The sequence below is a fragment of the Cynocephalus volans genome, chromosome 12 (assembly GCF_027409185.1).
Source record: "Cynocephalus volans isolate mCynVol1 chromosome 12, mCynVol1.pri, whole genome shotgun sequence".
Taxonomy (NCBI): Eukaryota; Metazoa; Chordata; class Mammalia; order Dermoptera; family Cynocephalidae; genus Cynocephalus; species Cynocephalus volans.
Window position 1 is genome coordinate 34,668,380 of NC_084471.1, and position 18,265 is coordinate 34,686,644.

The 18,265-nt window shown below is 35.2% G+C and overlaps 1 protein-coding gene across 2 annotated transcripts in view; it reads left to right on the forward strand.

Annotated features, from left to right (window-relative positions):
• Positions 1-18,265, forward strand: part of C12H12orf50 (chromosome 12 C12orf50 homolog) — a 46,627-nt gene that overhangs the window by 27,997 nt on the left and 365 nt on the right. The window contains exons 7-12 of one of the 2 annotated variants that reach the window (XM_063115523.1): positions 4,958-5,068; positions 10,078-10,185; positions 11,539-11,655; positions 13,072-13,176; positions 13,434-13,637; positions 15,317-15,409. In XM_063115523.1, coding sequence (XP_062971593.1) covers positions 4,958-5,068; positions 10,078-10,185; positions 11,539-11,655; positions 13,072-13,176; positions 13,434-13,637; positions 15,317-15,409 — 738 coding nt within the window. The remainder of the gene's footprint in view (positions 1-4,957; positions 5,069-10,077; positions 10,186-11,538; positions 11,656-13,071; positions 13,177-13,433; positions 13,638-15,316; positions 15,410-18,265) is intronic. The other variant, XM_063115524.1, reaches the window with a different exon arrangement.

The following is an 18,265-nucleotide window of genomic DNA, read 5'->3' on the forward strand; positions in this document are numbered from 1 at the left end:
TTCCCAGTCCTACATTCCAAAGTGTTTCCCCTATGTTTTCATCTAGAAGTTTTATAGTTTCAGATCTTATATTTAAGTCTTTAATCCATTTTGAGTTGATTTTGGTATTTGGTGAGAAGGATGGGTTTAGTCTCATTCTTCTACACATGGATTTACAGTTTTCCCAGCACCATTTACTGAAGAGGCTGTTCTTTTTCCAATGTAGGTTCTTGCTGCCCTTGTTGAAGATAAGTTGGCTGTAGGAACCTGGGCTGATTTCTGGGTTCTCTATCCTGTTCCATTGGTCCAATGTGTCTGTTTTTATTCCAGTACCATGCTATTTTGGTTACTATAGTTTTGTAGTATAGTTTGAAGTAAGGTAGTGTAATGCCTCCAGTTTCTTTTTGTTTTTTGTTTTTTCTTCAGGATTTCTTTGGCAATTCAGGGTCTTTTGTTGTTTCCTATGAATTTTAGGATTTTTTTTCTATTTCTGTGATGAACATATTTGGTATTTTGATGGGGATTGCATTTGAATCTGTAGATCACTTTAGGTAATATGGATATTTTCACAACATTAATTCTTCCAATCCATAAACCTGGAATGTCTTTCCATCATTTGGTGTCCTCTATAATTTTTCAGCAGTGTTTTGTAGTTCTCATTATAGAGATCTTTCACCTCTTTTGTTAAATTTATTCCTAGGTATTTTATTCTTTTGGTAGCTATTGTAAATGGGCTTGCTTTCTTGATTTCTTTTTCTGCTTGTTCATTGTTGGGTTATAAGAATGCTACTGATTTTTGTGTATTGATTTTGCATCCTGCAACTTTACTGAGTTCTTATATGAGCTCTAAGAGTTCTTTTGGTAGAGGTTATGGGTTTTTCTATATATAGGATCATGTCCTCTGTGAACAGATACAGTTTGACTTCATCTTTTCCAATTTGGATGTCCTTTTTTTCTTTCTCTTGCCTGATTGCTCTGGCTAATGCTTCCAATACTGTGTTAAATAGGAGTGGTGAGAGTGGGCATCCCTGTCTTTTTCCTTTCTTAAAGTAAAAGCTTTCAGTTTTTCCCCATTCAGGATGATGTTGTTGGTGGGTTTGTCATACATGGCTTTAATTGTGCTGAGATACTTTCCTTCTATACCTAATTTGTTGAGGGTCTGTATCATGAAGGGATGCTGAATTTTGTCAAATGCTTTTTCTGTGTCTATTGAGATAATCATGTGGTTTTTGTCCTTGCTTTTGTTGATATGGTATATCACATTTATTGATTTGTGTATGTTGAACCATCCTTGCATCCCTTGGATGACTCCCACTTGATCACAATCATAGTGGATAATCTTTTTGATGTGCTGTTGTATTCTGTTTGCTAATATCTTGTTGAGGGTTTTTACATGTATGTTCATCAAGGATATTGGCCTACAGCTTTCTTTTTTTGTTGTGTCTTTGGTTTTGGTTTCAGGGTGATACTGGCCTCATAGAATGAGTTCAGGAGAATGGCCTCTGTTTCAATTTTTTGGAATATTTTGAAAAGGATGGGTATTAATTCTTCTTTTAAGGTTTGGTAGAATTCAGCAGTGAAGCTATCTGCTCCTGGGCTTTTCTTTGTTGGGAAACTATTGATTACTGCTTCAATCTTATGCTTGATATTGGTTTGTTCAGGTTTTGTATTTCTTCTTGGTTTAGTCTTGGTAGTTCGTATGTGTCCAGAGGTTTATCCATTTCCTCCAGATTTTCAAATTTATTGGTGTATAGTTGTTCATAATAGTCTCTAATGATTCGTTGTATTTCTTTCATATCAGTTGTAATGTCTCCTTTTTCTTTTCTGACTTTTGTTATTTGGGCCTTCTGTCTTTTTTTTTTTTTTTTTTTTGGTTAGTCTACTTTGTTTATCTTCTCAAAAAACTAACTTTTTACTTCATTGATTTTTTTTGTATTGTTCTTTTAGTCTCTTTTTCATTTAGTTCTGCTCTGATCTTAATTATTTCTTTCTGTCTACTTGTGTTGGGATTAGATTGTTCTTGTTTTTCTAGTTCTTTGAGATTTAACTTTAGGTTGTTCATTGTAAGTCTTGCTATTCTTTCGATGTAAGCATTTACTGCGATAAACTTATGTCTTAGCACTATTTTTGTAGTATCCCATAGGTTTTGGTAAGTTGTAATTGTATTTTCATTTGTTTCAAGGAATTTTTGATTTCCTGCTTTATTTCTTCTTTGACTCACTGGTCATTCAGGAGCATGTTGTTTAATTTCCATGAATTTGTATAGTTTCAAATGGTTTTTTTGTTAATTTCTAACTTTATTCCATTGTGGTCTGAAAATATACTTGGTATGATTTCAATCTTTTAAAATTTGTTAAGACATAATTTGTGGCCTAACATGTGGTCTATCTTGGAAAATGATCTGTGTGCTGAAGAGAAGAATGTATATTTTGTTATTGTTTGATGAAATGTTCTGTATATGTCTGCCAAGTCCATATGGTCTAATGTACTGTTTACATCCAATATTTCTCTGCCAATTTTTTGTGCAGATGATCTTCCCAGTGCTGAGAGCAGAGTGTTAAAGTCTCCAACTATTTCTGTGTTGGGGTCTATCTCTCTCCTTATATCCAATAACAGTTGCTTTATATATCTGGTTGCTCCCATGTTAGGTGCATGTATATTTATGACTGTTACATCATCTTGCTGCGTTGATCCTTCTATCATTATTTAGTGTGTGTCTTTGTCTCTTTTTATAGCTTTTAGTTTGAAATCTATTTTATCTTGGTTTGAAATCTGACATAAGTACAACAACCCCTGCTTGTTTTTGGTTTCCATTTGCATGGAATGTCTTTTTCCATTCCTTCACTGTTGGTCTATGTGTGTCTTTTATTGATGATGTGGGTTTCTTGCAGGCAGAATATAATTGGATATATTTTTTTAATCCATTCAGTCAGTCAATATCATGTAAGTGGTGAATTTAAACCACTTACATTCTAGGTTGTTATTGAAAGATATTGCCTTATTCCTGCCATTTTATTTATTTCTTTATGGTTATTTTATATTTCTTTTGTTACTTTCTTTCTCTTTATCTTTGCTGTTATTTTTTCATAAGTGATAAAATATATTTTCTTTCTCGTTCTCATTTGCCTATCTGATATTCTCATGATTTTTATTCTTTCTTGTGTATTTATGGTGACATACATCTTTTGATTCCAGATATAGGACTCTCTTGAGGATTTGTTGAAGGGCCAGTCTTGTGGTGGTGAATTCCTGTAGTTTTTATTTGTCTGGGAAAGATATCATTTCTCCTTCATTTCTGAAGGAAAGCTTTGCTGGATATAGTATTCTTGGTAGGCTGCTTTTTTTCTTTTAGTACTTTGAATATGTCATCATAATCTTTCCTGGCCTATATGGTTTCTGTTGAGAAGTCTGCTGTTAGCCTGATGAGGATTCCCTTACAGGTGATTTGATGCTTTTCTTTCACTGTTTTTAGAATTCTTTCTTTGTCTTTGACTTTTGATAATTTGACTATAATGTATAATGCCCTTTTTGGGTTGAATCTGTTTGGGGATCTTTGAGCTTCTTGGATCTGTAAGGCCATATCTCTCTCAATATTTGGGAAGTTTTCAGCTATTATTTCATTAAACAAGCTTTCAATGCATTTTCCTTTCTCTTCCCTTTCTGGTACACCCATAATATGGATGTTAGTACACTTAAGGTTATCAGAAAGATTTTGTAGGTTTTCCTCATTTTTTTAAAATTCTTTTTTCTTTTTCTTTGTATTAGTTCTAAAAGACTGCCTTCTAGTTTTGAGATTCTTCTGCTGTTCTAGCCTGCTGCTTATGCTCTCAGTTGTGTTTTTAAAAATTTTTTTCAATGAATTCTTCAATTCCAGGATTTTTCCCTGAATTCCTTTTTTTTTTTCATTGTTTGTGTCTCTTTGTTGAATTTCTCATACAGGTTGTGAAATTTCTTTTTAACTTCATTGTGATTTCTAGCTATTTTTTCATCCATCATTTTGAATTTCCTTAGTATTGCATTTGGGATTCCTCTTCGGGTGATTCATCAGTTTCCTATTGTTTGGGGTCTGGTGTTAGAAAACTGTAGTCTTTTGTGGGGTGAGTCATGTTTCCCTGTTTTTTCATGCTTCTCATATCTCTGATGTCATATCTTTGATGTCTGAGCATGTGGTGGTTCAGTAACTTCTTTTAATTCTAGGAGTGGCTTTTGAAGGGGGAGACTTTCTTGTAAAAGTATTCTTCTCTCTGCCTGGTTCTGGGCCAGTCCCTGTGGGGGTGCAAAGCCTGGATGCTCTGTTCTGCTCTCTAAGGTGCTGTTCCCTTCCTCCATGCTTCACATGGATGTCATCACTCTCCTGGTGTTATGCAACATGTTTTCTCAGTCATTCCAGTAAAAATATATTTATCTGTTGTTTTGGTCTCTTTATATGGGGAGGGGACTAGTGCCGGACCTCTTTAGTTGCCCATCTTGGGATGTCATGACTTTTTAATTCTGCTTTTAATGGTTTGTTTTAGAAGAAAATTATCCAGAGATGTATAAGGAAAACCGAGAGAATAATTTAATTATCACAGAATAAGTAGCATTTTTTAGTCATTGGTGACTCTTAACACTTTTTATTAAGTTTGTCATGTTGAATAGATAAAAAGAAAAGAAATATAAAATTCATTACATGAAAAACATCAAATAAGCTGAATGTGTTATGAACGGACAATAGTTTTAGATTGCTTAATTTTTTAAAAACTGTCATTTGATAAATAATCCAAATAGAATGATATACTTGCTTGATGCTTTGTTGAAAATTATAAAATTTGCTTAAACCTCATGTACTTATAAATTTATTATTCTTCAGATCACTGCGTAAACAATATTTGCCTTAACTTTTTAAAAGTTGTTTGCTTTCATCATGAATTCTATCATAAATGTCTTATTTATGCATCTAATGATTCCTGGGATGACTTTTATTTCCTCTCATTTTTAGGGGATGGTCTTACAGTTCCAACAAAATTAAGCCTATTTGAAAGGCAAGGTGAGATAAAAACATCATTGGATAAGAAACCGAGAACTGACATTGCTGCTTTTGAAAATGGAGGTGAGTTAATTTATTACAGGCTGATCCTGAACATATCACCATACAATAAATGAGTCTGAATTTTCTCTCTCATAACTAATTTTGTTCCATTATTATTTTTTATCTATTTCATGTTTAATTCAGGGGGTTGGAGGTACATCACAAAATCAGATGCTTTCAGAGGCTAGTATCTCTACTAAACACCTTGTGGAAAATTGTTTTCAGTGTGCAAGACATTCCATTTCACATATTTTTATGAAAAATCTGATTTGTGTGTGTGTGTGTGTGTGTGTGTGTGTATGTTTAGGCTCAATTCCAGTCTATAATGAAATCAGGTATCAGGAATATGCTGTTATATGCTATAGAGCTATAAACAGAGGAGGCGCTTAGGAAATCCTTTGAGTAAGTCTACGTTAAGGCAGTTGTGTTCAAATATGTGTATCAGTTATGCCAAGGCATCGCATCCTAATTATGTATTATAGCTTAAACATTTTGAAACTGCTTTTTGGCATAAGCATTTTGGAACATTTATCCTTTCACAGAAAATTCTAAGCCTTTGTTTGAAAAAAATATATTTTTGTGAGGAAGGAAAAAGATGTGGCTGATGTGAAGAATGTGTGTGAGAAGGAGGTTGACAGCAGGTCCCAGTAAGTTCCAATATGCCTGAGGCTCATCAGTGATGCTTTCTGCCATCCCCGTTTCATTCAGTTTCAGCCATTTTCTTCTGTCTACCTTTTTTCTTTTTTCTTTTTTTTCTGGTGCCGAAGTAATTTGATTCTTTCCTCTCCTTTCTTGAATTGGCAGCAGTTTTAGACTAGCTGTCATTGTTTGGTTGCCTTGAAGCGGTAAGTTTGAGCTATAAATCAGAAACATTGGCAGATTCTCCCAGTGGAGTTTATACTGTCTGTACAGCCTAGCAGAGAACAAAACTGTGATACACTTCACCTGGCCAGTTCTAATTGTACATTTTGGTGAAATATCATTAAATTATATTGCTTTTTTGTTTAGTAAAAGGCTATTTCAACCACTAATAACCGATGCTATTGTATAAAAAACAAACTTTCCTTCACGTTGTGACATCAATAAGTATATTTCCTACTTTGTTATGACTTAGAAAAAGTAAGAATGTTATTACACTTAAATAATTTTGTTAGAGTAATAAGCTGGTTGAAGAACCATAGCAAAAGAATGTTAAAATTTTCCATCATCTGGGATACTGTGTTTCTGGCATAGTCAGGCTTGTTGATTTTCCAGGCACTGTAATATTCTCTAAGTCACTGGATAGAAGAATCTCCTATATATGTGTATGAGAGCAACATAAACATATTTAGATCCCTGTATTAATAAGACATTTTTGAAAGGAAGATAATCAAAAATTAAAATTATAATTAATGACTCAATATTCAACTTGAAGGAAAACACTTGAGGCATTGTTTTGAGTCTTAATATTATTTCAATGTTTTATTGAGCTTTGATTTTAATAAAGTACACAAATCTGAAGTATATAGCTCTATAAAATTTTACATGCATATGCATCAATATAACCATACTTATAGTAATACAGAAGGCTTCTCCTCTCCAAGTGAAGAGACCCTTCCTAATGGTAAACACTACTCTGATATCTGTTATCATAGGTTAATTTTGCATTTCTTGAACTTTATATAGGTGGAAATTTACAGTTTGAACTGTTTTAGTTTGGATTCTTTTACTTAACAGCATTAGACTGATCCATGTTGTTGATTGTAGCAGTAGCTCTTTTACATTGCTATATAATTTTATGTTGAGACATAGAGATATATGGTGTATATGTGTGTATATCACACATCTCTTTCTATATATGTAAAAAAATATATACATGCACACAGTTGATGCACACACATCTACACACAGTTGATTCTCATTTTTCCCCATAATTATGTTCTGTAAAGTTGACATGAGCACTGAATTAGTAAATACTGAACTATTGCTCCTAGGGGAAATATGTACGCAAACACACACACGTAATACACATACTTATCACACATAGATTATAATTTTAAATCCTAGAAATTACTCATCCTGATAGGTTTTATTTATTTTACAAAAGAGAAAACAAACAAATTTCAGATGTGTTAAAGTGACTCTCCTGTGGCTGTTCCACTTATAGGTGTCAGAGCTGGGATTCAAACTTCATCCACCTGGCCCCAGAGCCAGAGTTTCTGTACTATCCTGTGCTTTCCCCTACTGTCTCCATTCTCTGGTCATCTCTGTATGAAAACTGAAACAAGAATCCCAATCATATTACCTTTTTGTACCCTAGCTAGGAATGTGTGGGTCCAGTGACCCAAGTTTTTTACCACTCTGCATATGTTTACAAAAGACTGTGAACACCATGAGCATATATGGGCTTGGATGGACATTGTTTCCAGTTTGGGGCTATAATTAACATTCTTGTACATGCCTTCTAAAGGACATATGCATTCATTTTATTTGGGGTAATCTTGCTCTGTATCTTTACCAACACTTAGTATTTTCAGTCCTTTAAATGTTTAGCCATTCCGGTTGGTGGTTGGTGGTATCTCACTGTAATTTAATTTATATTTTCCTGAAGACTGATAATGTTGAGCACCTTTTCATAAACTTATTGGCCATTTTGATATTTTCATTTTTGTCCAGTGTGTTTTTAAGTCTCTAGCCCATTTGTAATAGTCTTTTTATTAGTTAGTTTGGATAAATCTGTACACTTTCTGCCAATTCTCTGTCCTATTCACTAATTTCTTCCTCTCTGCTCTTAAATCCATGTATTAAATTCTTAATTTCTATTTGACCTTTTAATGGATTTCCTTCTTAAAGTCCCCTTTAGTCTTTTATTTTGATATTAGTCACATTATTTTTTCTAAATTCATGTTTGATAATCCTTGGATCTCTTTCATTTTCCTCTGGTTTTTGATCAGTTGTTTTGTTTCCTAGTATGCCTTCTAATTTTTTATTAGATGCTGGACATTATGAATAAAAAATTATGTAGTGTATGAAAGCTATTGTTTTCCTATAAAGAAACTTTTTATTTTGGCAGGCAGCTAGACTATCAGCAGGCCACCTTTTTTCTGTCAAGGCCTGATTTTAGGCTTTATAAGGGATGATGTAGTAGACAATGTGCTTTTTGCCCTTTCATTGCAGGTCTATTTCGTATTCCTAGGACAAGGCCCTTACTCCTAAAACTTTGCCTTTTCAGATTATCAACTGAAAGCCCGGGATGTTTTTGCTAAGATCTCCTTACCCTGGTGAAGCTTGAACTCCAAATTTTGACTCCCCAGCAGTATGCTGCTGCTGAAATCTCTGATCAGTTCTTTAGTGTCCACATGCTCTTTTTGCCAGTTTCTGAGGGCCCCACTTTGTGCATGAAAAGTGTGGGAGTCAGGCAACAATTTAAAGGGAATTTTATACATATCTCAGGAGAACTTTCTTGTTTTATCTTCCTCTTTCAGACTTTTCCCTCAAGTTCAAGCCACTTAGGCAACCCAAACTTTGGGTTGTTTCTTTTAGCTTAGTTGGTTGGTCCCTTTCTGCTTGGGATATACGTATTTCCCTGAACAATGAATTAGAAATGTTTCATGAAAAAAATCTGCAGTGAGTGTGTGTAAATCAGTCAGGGAAAAAGCCAGGGTGAATGTGAATGTGGAAATTACTTTGTGCGCCTCCGTTGCTCTCAGCATTACAGTCCCATGCATGCATTGGGTTATTTTCCTATTAGTTTGTTTTGGTATTTTATAATTGTTTTGGGCAGGAAAGTTATTCTGACATAAACCATTTGGTCATGGCTGAAACCAAAACTCATTCTGACATTTTAATCATTGGTTTTGTGTATGCTCCTTGAGGCCAGGAACCATATATAATCAGTTACTATAAGTAAATCTCTGTAGTAAAATGTCTGACACATGATGTGCACTCAGTAAATACTGTAGAATAAATGATTACATGTCTAAATCTCTTGAATGGGTGAATAGAGACATGTTTATAAAATTTACAGACGTCTGGAATTGATTTGTTAGAACAACTAGCCAAATATAACAAGGCAAAGTCAGTGATGAACATAAAGTCTTCATTTAGGTTCAAGACAGTAATGGCGGCTTTTCTTCAAGTTGGAAAAAACCTGACATGATATAGTTTGTGAGGGAAAAAAAGTGTTTTTTTTGTTGGCCACTGTGTTTCAAAACAGTTCGGTAATGTGTTTTCACTACCAAATAGTTAAGGTAAACTCACATTGAATTATTAGTTGTATAGGAAGACAATTAAAAGTGATAAGCCATTTAAAATACTTAGTAGAGGGCTGGTTGCTTAGCTCACTTGGTTAGAGGGTGGTGCTAATAACACCAAGGTCAAGGGTTTGGATCCCCTTACTGGCCAGCTACCAAAAACAAACAGCAGCAACAGCAATAGCAACAACAAAATTAAAATACTCAGTAGGGGGTTTGGCACATATAAAAATACTGCATAAATGTCAACTGTTACTAGACTAGATCCACTGATTCCTCCACAAGTTAGTTCACATTTTTAAAGAAGGTTATTTGAAACAAATATTTTATGTTAAAAAAGGGTAACTTGTATAATGAAGGATCTGGAAAGTTTGTACATAAGTAATATTTAAAGCAGCTATTAAGATTTTTCCTGAGAAAAAGAAGATTTTTTAAGGAAAATGAAAACTACTTTCAGAAATCTGAAGGTGTTATATGAAAGATAAGTTACATTTACTCTTGAGTATCTCTAAAGAGTGGAACTAAAGATTGTTGGAAGTTAAAAGAAAATTAATTTTGTTGAATATGTGAACATTCTTGCAATTAGTTTACATACTAGGTATTGACATACATGTATATATTAACACACATTTATTAATCTAAGCACATATGATATGTAGAGAGATGGGAATGGTATTACTGAGAAGTGTTTAAACCGAAGTGAACAAAAGAAATATTGTAGAGAATCTTCCTGTATTGAAAGGCAGTTTTGTAGCACTTTTTGCCATTGCTGCCACTGACAGTAAGGTTTTTTCGTAGGAGGTGACTGTTACATTCCACGGAGGATCATATTTCTTAGAGTAGATGAAAGTGAAGCTTTAACTGAAGAGAAAGAAATCACCGAGTCAAAATGTTCAAATACTAAAGGTAAATAATTTTTCTATAGTTTTGATCGATTTTTAATTTGGACAGATAAGTTAAACATGAAGCTAGGTCTTGTAGAATCCAATATAAGAAGAACAGTGATAAATCAAAACATGAGTATACGCTGAAAAGGAGTTAAGAGCCCTAAGGTTCCAGTCCTGGCTCTGTCCCTTATTGTTTGACCATGGGACTTCATCTTTTTAGCCTTAGTTTTCTTATCTGAAAATTATCCTGTTGTACTACATAATTTCTAGGAGTCTTTCTAGCTCTAAAGTCATTGGCTATCTTGCATTGTAATACCAAGTCTTTTTCAGTCTCATTTTCTACTAATAATATAAGTATGACTACATTTCGTTAGAAACATTGTGAACACATTGAACAATATTAATCTTGTGATGGCTTCCCTATTTTATAATTATTGCTAAATATAATCTATGAATAATCAAGAGATAGATATGATGAAATACGTCCTCTGTAGTTTTACGCCCTTACTGTGCTTAGAATACTTCAGCTGGTACCTCTCTGTGGGCACCTTTCTCAGTCACAGATTAAAAGCATAGCTGTCCTGTAATTAGAGGGCCTCATATACTCTCCATCAAAGTACACACGCATTTCATTTATCGTTTTCCCTACTGTTAAATATTCTCAAGCATAGGACAAGGAGCTCATGATCAAATTAAAGTATTTTTATGTAAAATACTATATACATCTCTCTTTCTCTCTCTCTGCCACTCAGTGATGGAAAACTTTTGCCTACTCCATCGGAGAAACTCTAAAGCTATACTAAGATGGTAGCCACCAGCCATGTGTGACTGTTTAAATTCAAGTTAATTAAAATTAAATAAAATTAAAAATTCCATTGTTTAGTTGCACTAGCCACATTCCAAGTGCTCAGTAGCCACATGTAGCTAGTGGCTACCATATTGGACAGCACAGAGTTGGAACATTTCCATCACTGTGGAAAGCCCTTATTGAATACTCCTGCTACAAAGCATAGAACAAATGAAAGTTAATATATTTAAAATATTTTCGGAACCCCAATTTACATGGATCCATTTGTTATAAAATTGATAACCTTTTAATTCTTTTGTACAGAGATATTAAAAATATTTCTGTGACTAAATCATTTGCATATTGAAGATAAAGGCTGTAGTTCTAAATTTTTAAGTTTTGTTAGTGATGAATTTGGGGATCAATGTGGCAACTAGGGAATTTTAATGATGATTTTTAAAAATTAATATGCATATATATATTTTAAAGAGGTGTGCCCATTATGTAATGTTTAATAGTGAAATACCAACTGAAATGCTTCTTTTTCTAATATTGACATTTTATTTTCTTAATTTGCTTTAAAAGATAACAGGGACAGTCCTCATGCAAAGTGTTCCCTAACTACCCGACTAGTATCTACAACCCATGTATTAAATGCTACTGAGAATATCAGTATGAAGTGCAGAGAGGACTCTTCTTCAAGTGAGACATTAGCTCTATCACTTTTTGGCCTTACATATATTCATCTTATCAATGGATCTCTTTTGCTTATTAAAAATAGAATTTTAAAAAGAAAAGAAAAAAGAATGATTTGAAAATTATTCAGAGTTAAGAATTAAAGACACAATATTTCTCTACTAACTCTGATAATGAATTGAAATGTAGGTCCTAGTAAATTATATGCTTTCCCCCTAGTTTAATTTAGTTATTAAAATTAATAATATTCTTCCTTCTTGGAAACTTCACTAGTATAATATTTTAAACTTCACCCATAGAGGAACATATTGACAGCTTAGTTTTGGATTATTTTTCTTGATTTGGCTTGTCCTTGACATTCTGAGCTACTTCTCAATACAATTAAGACTTGTGAATCTTCCTGATTCCTTCCCTCCTTTCTTCAGTCCTTATTCACTTATTGAACACCTGTAATATTCTTGGATCTCAGCCAGGCACTGAAGGGAACCATGACGGCTTGCCCCCAGGTAGTTCAGTTTTGTGGTGCTTATTAAAAATACGGTTTCCAAATCCTGGAACTGGGAGCTTGGAAATGGAGGTGGCACATGATGTTTGAGGAGGAGGTGAATTATTAGCACTTCATCGAGGGCTTAAAGCTTAAGCTGAGGTTGGAGCGAGGGTAAAGACAGATTTCTTAGTCCGTTGTAGAGAGCTAATGTGCACTTGATGTTTATTTTCTCTGTGCAGTAGTCACTGGTGAATGTTCAGGAGCCCCACATGGATAAATAACAGAATGCCCTCCTCTACCAAATTGTTTTAAGATTCTCTGGAGAAATGTACCTTAGAATTCCTGGAAAATTGAGAATGCATATAAAATTTTTGATGTAAAAATCTGCAAGTAAAAAGTAAAAAACTTAATGATCTTAGCACTTACAAATTCTCATTGTTCTGTCTTGTTTGACCAAACTATCTGTACACTCAACTTCCTAAGACCTTAAAAATATAAAGTAAAATTCACTATTTTACCTTAATCCAATATCTTAAGAAAAGTAGTTTTGCCTAAAAAAAGTACAAAAAGATTTATGTTGAAAATAACAATTCTAAAATTACTTAAGAATAACATTATAATGAGATTTATAATTATATTTAGAATGCAATTTTATGTTCTTTTAAAAGAATCCACACATTCCTTTGGAGAAAAGAATTTTTCTCTGAGGAAAGCTACTTATTGAAGGTTTTCTCATCAATCTATTTCCAAGATTGATTTTTTTTGGCACTTAAAAATAAATCACCCTTTGTTCTAGAAAATAAAGTATTAGGGTGGTACATTTAGTTTCTTCTCTTGTTTGACATGTGAATGCACAGATATGTAATTATCACCTACAGTAATTTTCAGATGAATGCATTTCTTAAAAAACTGTAAAAATGTATATCTTCTCTAAGTGAACAATGTCCAGCCAGTGAGGAAGCCTCATTTTAAAGGTGTGAAGAAAAGAAAATGGATTTATGATGAACCAAAGAACTTTCCTGGTCCTGGAATGCGGAGAGGTAAAGCATCCATGTATTTGATATTTCTAAATTATAATTTGAAAAGAGATTAAATAGCAAATATTTTTTACCTGAAAAATAAATCATTGTCATGCAGCATAAATGTTATTTTAGATGTCAACCCAGCTCCTCCAAACTTAATTTTTAGCTTACATTATCTTCCATTGTGCTATCAAATACTTAAAGTGCAATATGTTATCTATGAGTGTGAAACTCGTTTGTCTTATCCCTCCCTCTCTCCCTGATTTCTTTTGCAGCAGAACAGGCTTCAAATCCCCAAAATAAAGTGAGTTACCATCGCAATAATAAAAACCGAAATGCTGAAAATGCATCCTATATCCATGTTCAGAAAAATGCTGTCAGGACTGTCTCATTGAATGCGCCTTCCCGCAGCAGACCCACAAATGGGTCCTATAATAATGCTGTTGTAAACAAGGAACCCAAACTCAACCTCTGTCCAGGTGAGGCTCTTTACTGATGTGGTTTACTCCTGTCTGTGATTTGCATTCCCATGGAGTTTCCCAATGGCTTGACTAATCTTCACTGCTATCCACCCCCTTCTTCTTTTCCTAGGACATCACCACCATAACATCTTGGAGGCTAGGGAGAGGATTTCTTCTGTGTACAGAAGTGCACATGATTTAAAGGATGTGGAAGAAAACTCATGTTGGGTGCAGATGACTTGACATTGTACCTTCCTAGGGTTCTGTCTCAGAGCATTGCACTCTGTTCCCCCCAGATAGCTTTATTTCATTGTGGAGGATTGTTTTTAAATGGTTGACATTTTCTTGTTCCACGAACTGCATTGTTCAATTATTATTGTCAGTCTAGTGCCGTGGCTTTTCTTTAGGCCTTTGTGATTACTGTCTGAAAGGGTTAGTTTGGGGGTTAATGGCAATATTTTTGTCAACCTCTCATTTCTCCCACCATGCACAGATTGCTCTTAAATCATTTCATCATGTAATAGGCAAAGTCATAGTATATTGTCAGGAAATACAAGGCCACAGGGGAGAAGGAAACCAAATCTCTTTTTCTTCCCTTCTCAGAATTTAGCTTTTTTGGAGTTGGGTTTCAGTTCTCTCAACTTAACAAAATGCTACTCAATTCTGTATAATTCTGTGTTTGTATTTTCCCAGTTCACAGTGTGTTTGTATTTTCCCAGTTGTGTACTTTGGGAAATATAAGTAAAGACTCTATGTCTTTCCTCGTTTCTTGCTTTTATGATTTGAGTAGAAGTTAGCTTTATTTACATTATTTTTCTATTTGTTCTAGAATAGAATGATATATAGGTATCATGTATATAAATAAAGATATTCTTAGTGAAACAGGCTTTTAATTCTATATCTTACCATTACTTTTATTTATTATTGTTAATGTTTTTATTTTACTGCAAGTAGATTGCTGTGAAGAATACAAGGAGTACTAGAACAGTTTTTGCTAAAGTCTGTATTTGTGTGAAGGTGCCAGTGGTTATACCCTATGTTGCTTTTACAACTTTAGTGCAAATGTCAACACAGGGAAAAAAGCAAATTCTTGGTATTGTTATGAACCATGCCTTGAGAACCACGCCTTGAGAACCACAGCTGCATAGTAATAATTGAAAACACGAGTATAATATTGTTCGGTAATAGTTGAAATGTAGAGATGTCAGAGAAAAGTATTTAAGGACCAGGTCAGTACATAAATGCTTTGGTTTTGTGGGGCAGTGAACTCACTGTTTCAGAGTAATCATGAAAGTCACTTTATGGAAGGAAATAGACTTGGGCTGTACTTCATAGGTTTTTTTCTTTCTTTTTAAAGCTCTATAAACATTAGCAGAATTCTACATAAAATCCTAGTAAAGCAAGGCAGTGAAATATTTTGATTATGTTCAGATATCATACTCTCCTCTGTCTTAGCCTCAGGGGAGTGAGCCTTATTTGAGGAATGCGATGGCCAGTTAAGAGATCTGTAACCATGTCCACTAATAAGTTAAATGGCTTAATAAACTCACTTGTATCCTTGATGCCTTAGCTTTGAAATGGTAAAATGAATTACTTAAAGAGTAGCTTCACCCCTGAGATGTTTATAACTTTGAAACACCTTTGGAATATGATTTTAAGTTATAAAATATTTAATTCCAGTCTTCTTTTTTTCTCAGACAAATATGCATCCCCATCATATAATGCTTCAGCCTGGCGAAAAAGAATTCCTTTTTCAAAAACATATTCAAAAACTGAAAAGATATATACAGGTAAATATTTACTGGTGATTTTATATATCATGCAATTCTGAAAATGTGAATGACAAGTTTTTTAGTTCAAGGAACATATTTTAGAAAACATTAAAATAAATAAAAATTTCAAGGTATATACACACACTGAATTAGTTTAGTAGATACCTGTCTACAAGCAATTTAATTTTACTTTGTTTTATTATGTTCCTTTCTATCTATTTTTATGTTACCAAAAAACCTCTTGGTATTGTTCTCTCCTCAGCAACAAGCATAGTAATTGCAGCCATCGTATAATATATTAAGATGCATTCTTTGCTGCACTACAATGCAAATATGTAAAACTATATTTTGACATAAATATTAAAGCCTTACTATGTCTACCATAGACAAATATTGGCTGGAGCAGGCTGACATGGCATCCAAGATGAAGTTTCTCAGGCAGGAGGTTCCTAGTGACTGTTATACCGTGTGCTCTGGAAGGGCATGGAGATCCTGGGGAGGTTTGCGGTAACCCTGATCTCAAGTTGTTCTTTTGCTAAACAGCTTGGTGTCTTCTCCTTGCATGTCCTGGGCCGTCTCAGTAGGTTTGGAAAACCACACAAGATAAAATGGTTTCAGTTACTTCTCAGACAACTAAACCTTTCAGAAAAAGTTCCAGATAGGAATGTCCTACCTAAATAAGTAGCCTAGAACTATCAGAATAATCTGAAATCCATGAACTCTTAAACCAGAGCTTCCCAGAATGAACCGAGTGGAGACAACTGTTTTTCTTTCCCCCCCATGTTTTCCCAGATCATATTGTACTGCAAGAGAACTCTGATGCAGTGCTATTTAATTGACTATTGTCATGCTACTTTATCCAGTTCGTGACACCAATTGTAGAGCTCTTAATCCTGTCGACATTGCCAATTGTAAAGCTGCACAACCATGCCAGTTGTCTGGCTACTTTTACCTGCCTGTAATCCTGCCAGCCGGGCCAGTTGTCGAGCTAGGGCTGGGTCTGGTTTTCACAGACCCCTCAAGCCCATTCACAGACTGGGTCACAAACCCCTCACACACCAGGCTGGGTCACCAGACCCCTTACATGCAGGTCCATGAGCTAAGTAACTGGCAAACAGATCCTTGGAAGCCATAGGTTGTAAAGCATGGCTGCGTGGAACGGATGCCTGAGGCAGATGCCAGCCAAGGTGGTGACACTGGGCATGTGCACCAACTCCACCCACACACACACAATTTGTTTACTGAACCACCCCCAACCTGACCTAAGGAGAGAGGGTCTGATTAAATTATTCTCTTTTCCCAACAACTATATTTTCTCTTAACTTTATGTGTACTTAACTTTAGGGGAGAAGGAGGTAAGGAGTTTCTAAAAAGCCTGGATGAAACGAGAAATTGTTGAGCTACAGCTTCTACTCCTATGGTTTCCTTATGGTCAGGATAACATTTGGATTATTAAAGGATGTGTTCCTCCCCCATCCCTGTGCCAGTGACTGCTCTTGTATTCCAGTAGCTTTCTCTTCCTCTATGCCAGATAGCTAAACATTAATCACGGAAGGATTTGGGGAAGGAAGGGTCACTCCAGAACACAAAGCATGTACCATCCATGTATGGCTGTAATGCATTTCCCAGATGCAATGAAACTTTGGAGAGACTTTGTCAGTGTTAGCTGTGTTGGGGAGAAGGCAAACCATATCTATTAGGGGAGGGCTGGAAACGGCTTCTTAAGATTTCCAAGTGCCAAGATTGCATGGGTGGGTATCACACATTCCTGTGAACCTCAAGTGGGATAGAGTTCCTTGGAGAGAGGACCAATGGGTAGACACAGGGTCTTCTGGCTGGGACTGAAGGGATAAGCATCAGAAAGATGCTCTTGTTGTTGATACCTGTTGTGTATCAGGGGATACTTAGCTGTAATCTCAATAGATTGCCTCTACCAGAGAGCCAAGTTGAAACCACTGACCAAACCCTTTTTAATTAAAGAATGGTCTGAGGACCAGCTGCAGTGACATCACTTGGGAGCTTGTTAGAAATGTGGAGTCTCCATCTCAGACCTGCTGAGTCAGACTGCATTTTAACAACATACCCTGGTGAATAGGATGCACATTAAAGTTTGAGAAACCACAGACTAGGTGATCTGGGCCACCACTCAAGGGAAATAAGAGCCCAGCACAAGATCCAGACGTGTTAAGACTTGTAATTATATTCTCTTCCTAGCTGTCACTCAGCGGCAACCATTCTCCTGTCCCAACCTTAGAAATTTAGGATCAGTAGTAGGGAGAAAACCCTGAGAAAGAATTTTAAATCCGAATGTGACTGAAATATAAAATGAAGGGACTAAGAAATCACCGAATTGGATTGAATTTATGTGCAAAGGACTAAATGAGTTTTCTATGCCAGGAAGAATGGAAACTTAGAGTGAAGAAATTAAATCGATTTTATAATAAAACAAAGTGTTTTCTTATTTGCTGAGCTTTTGACTGAAAACTTTGTAACATCAAAGCGAAACTCTTATCCTTCCTAATTGTTGTTGTCATCACCAGAATAGGAAGAGGAAGATTAGCTCGTGTTTTTCCGCCCACATATTTCTGCTAGGGCACAGAACAGCAGTTTCACCATTTCCCAGTGGACAAATGGACTGCTGGAGGGATGGAGGCACAAAGCACAAGCTGCAGCCAGTCTGTTCCTCGAGGGCTCTGGCAGTCAAGGCCACAGAAATGTTAATGGAGAGAGGAGCCTTTTGGGAAAATGTTGCTGGATGCTCTGAAGATAATATAATAGGAGAGGAAAGTGCGAGCATCCGTGGGAATTGAGGGCAGGAGCTAAAGGGACTAGAGGGGTCATTCTCATTGTTGCCTTTCCCTTGAGGCCGCATGT